The sequence below is a fragment of the Suricata suricatta genome, unplaced genomic scaffold (genome assembly GCF_006229205.1).
Source record: "Suricata suricatta isolate VVHF042 unplaced genomic scaffold, meerkat_22Aug2017_6uvM2_HiC HiC_scaffold_1121, whole genome shotgun sequence".
Lineage (NCBI taxonomy): Eukaryota > Metazoa > Chordata > Mammalia > Carnivora > Herpestidae > Suricata > Suricata suricatta.
The window spans coordinates 1-2,100 of record NW_021855124.1 but is presented as its reverse complement, the minus strand read 5'-3'; the positions used below and the strand labels follow the sequence as shown (position 1 = coordinate 2,100).

At 39.0% G+C, this 2,100-nt stretch overlaps 1 protein-coding gene across 1 annotated transcript; it reads right to left on the bottom strand.

Annotated features, from left to right (window-relative positions):
• Nucleotides 1-839: 839 nt before the first annotated feature.
• On the bottom strand, nt 840-1,783 carry LOC115284593 (olfactory receptor 5B3-like). Its single transcript, XM_029931147.1, is given in 2 exon segments — nt 840-1,390; nt 1,393-1,783. Coding segments are annotated over 2 exon segments (942 nt in total).
• Between the last annotated feature and the right edge of the window lie 317 nt (nt 1,784-2,100).

Here is a 2,100-nt window from a genome sequence, read left to right as displayed (position 1 = left end):
CAACTAGAGAAGAAAATAATGTCTGATGTAAATTTATATTCTGATATCTAAATTTATTATTCAAACTATTTATTAGAAACTAGAAACACAGAATCCAACACCTTCAACAAATTCCCCACCCCGTTTATCTCTGTACACATAAGGGATTCTTGCATATGCTTCTCTTTGTGAGCTTGTGTGAGCCATGGCTTACATATAGATATGCGTTGCCATATGGTAGAATAAATAAGACATATAGTTAATAAGATTTATTAAAAACAAGGCCCCCAAATTTGAAGGTCCCATTGGCCATCCTTGTTCAGATATCACATATATGAACATATGATTTTCCTTTTCAGATGACAGAATTTTGAATAAGAAATGGCATCCCTCCAGTAATGTAAGTGCAGTGTGGCCATTAATATGTCATGTGCTTCAGCCATATGTGGAATTTAAGAAACAAAGCAAATGATCAAACAAAGAAAAGAAACAACAAAAAAGCAGCCTCTTAAATAAGGGAGCTTGTGTTTGCCAGGAGAGGAGGAGGATGGGAGGATGGATAGACGGGATAAAGGAGATTAAGAGGTTAAACTTCCAGTTATAAAATAAGTAAGTCATGAAAACAAAAACTATAGCATAGGGAATATAGTCAATAGGATGGTAATGTTGTTTGGTGACAGATGGTGGCTACAATTATAGTGGTGAGCACTAGGTAGTGTATAATTGTTGAATTATCATGTTGTATACCAGTACTAATATAAAATTATATCTTAAATATACTTTCATTTTTTTTTAAATGTGAATCATTGTCTATTGGAGATCTGAGAAGAATAACACAGGTCACTGTAGAGCTTATAACTTTAAGAGGCAAAGCTTAGAGATAATTTTGTCTTCTGAACCACCTTCTTGAATGCATTTTTAACCTCTTTGTTCCTTAGGCTGTACACTAAGGGATTCAGCATGGGAATGACCATAGTGTAGAACACGGATGCAATTTTGTCTGAGTCCATGGAATGACTGGAGCTGGGCTGGGAGTACATGAAGATGGCTGTCCCATAGAAGATGGAGACTGTGGTGAGGTGGGAAGCACAGGTGGATAAAGCCTTCTGATATCCCTCAGCTGAGCGCATCTTCAGGATGGTGACAAATATGAACAGATAAGAAATCAAGATAATGAGAAGAGCTAAAAGAATATTGAAGCTCACCACCACAACAAGAACCAGCTCACTGACATGTCTATCAGAGCAAGAGAGAGCCATGACAGCTGGAACATCACAGGAAAAGGAATGGACCAGATTGGACATGCAGAATGAGAGACTGAACGTGTCCCGAATGTGGATGGAGGCATTCAGGAAACCACAAAAGTAGGAGCTTATGGCAAGCTGTGCACACACATGGGTTGTCATTATGGGGTGTAATGTAGAGGTTTACACATGGCTGTGTAGTGGTCATAGGCCATTGAAGCCAAAAGTAAGTTTTCTACAGTGGCAAAGGCTGCAAAAAAGAACATCTGAGGAGCACACTCATTGTAGGAGATGACCTTGTCTCTGTTGGGTAATCCAGCCATGACCTTGGGAATGGCAGCTGTAGAGTAACCAAAGTCCACCAGAGACAGGTTACTGAGGAAAAAGTACATGGGGGTGTGGAGACTGGAGTCCAAGAGAATCAGCACCATCATCCCCAGGTTCCCAACCACATTGATGAGGTAAATGAAGGTGAACATGACGAAGAGGGGGATCTGCAGCTCTGGTGCATTGGTTAGTCCCAGCAGGATGAATTCAGTCACTTCTGTGTTGTTCTCCATGAATATTATTTTTGGGTCTCAAAGGATGCCCTGTAGTGATGAAAAATAGAGGAACAGAGTGAAAAACAAAAAGGCAATTTAAGTATATTTGAGACTGGTACCTGTAATGAGAGAAAGAAAGAAGAAGAAAAGAAGAAGGAAGGAAGGTAGGTAGGAAGAAAGCAAGGAAGGATTGAAGGAAGGGAGAAACAAAAAAGAAAAAGAAAGGTGATAAATAGGCATTTTTAAATTATAGCAATAATTCTTTTTTAACGTTTATTTATTTATATATTTTGAGAGAGAGAGAGTGAGAATGGTGGAGAGGCAGAAAGAGAGAA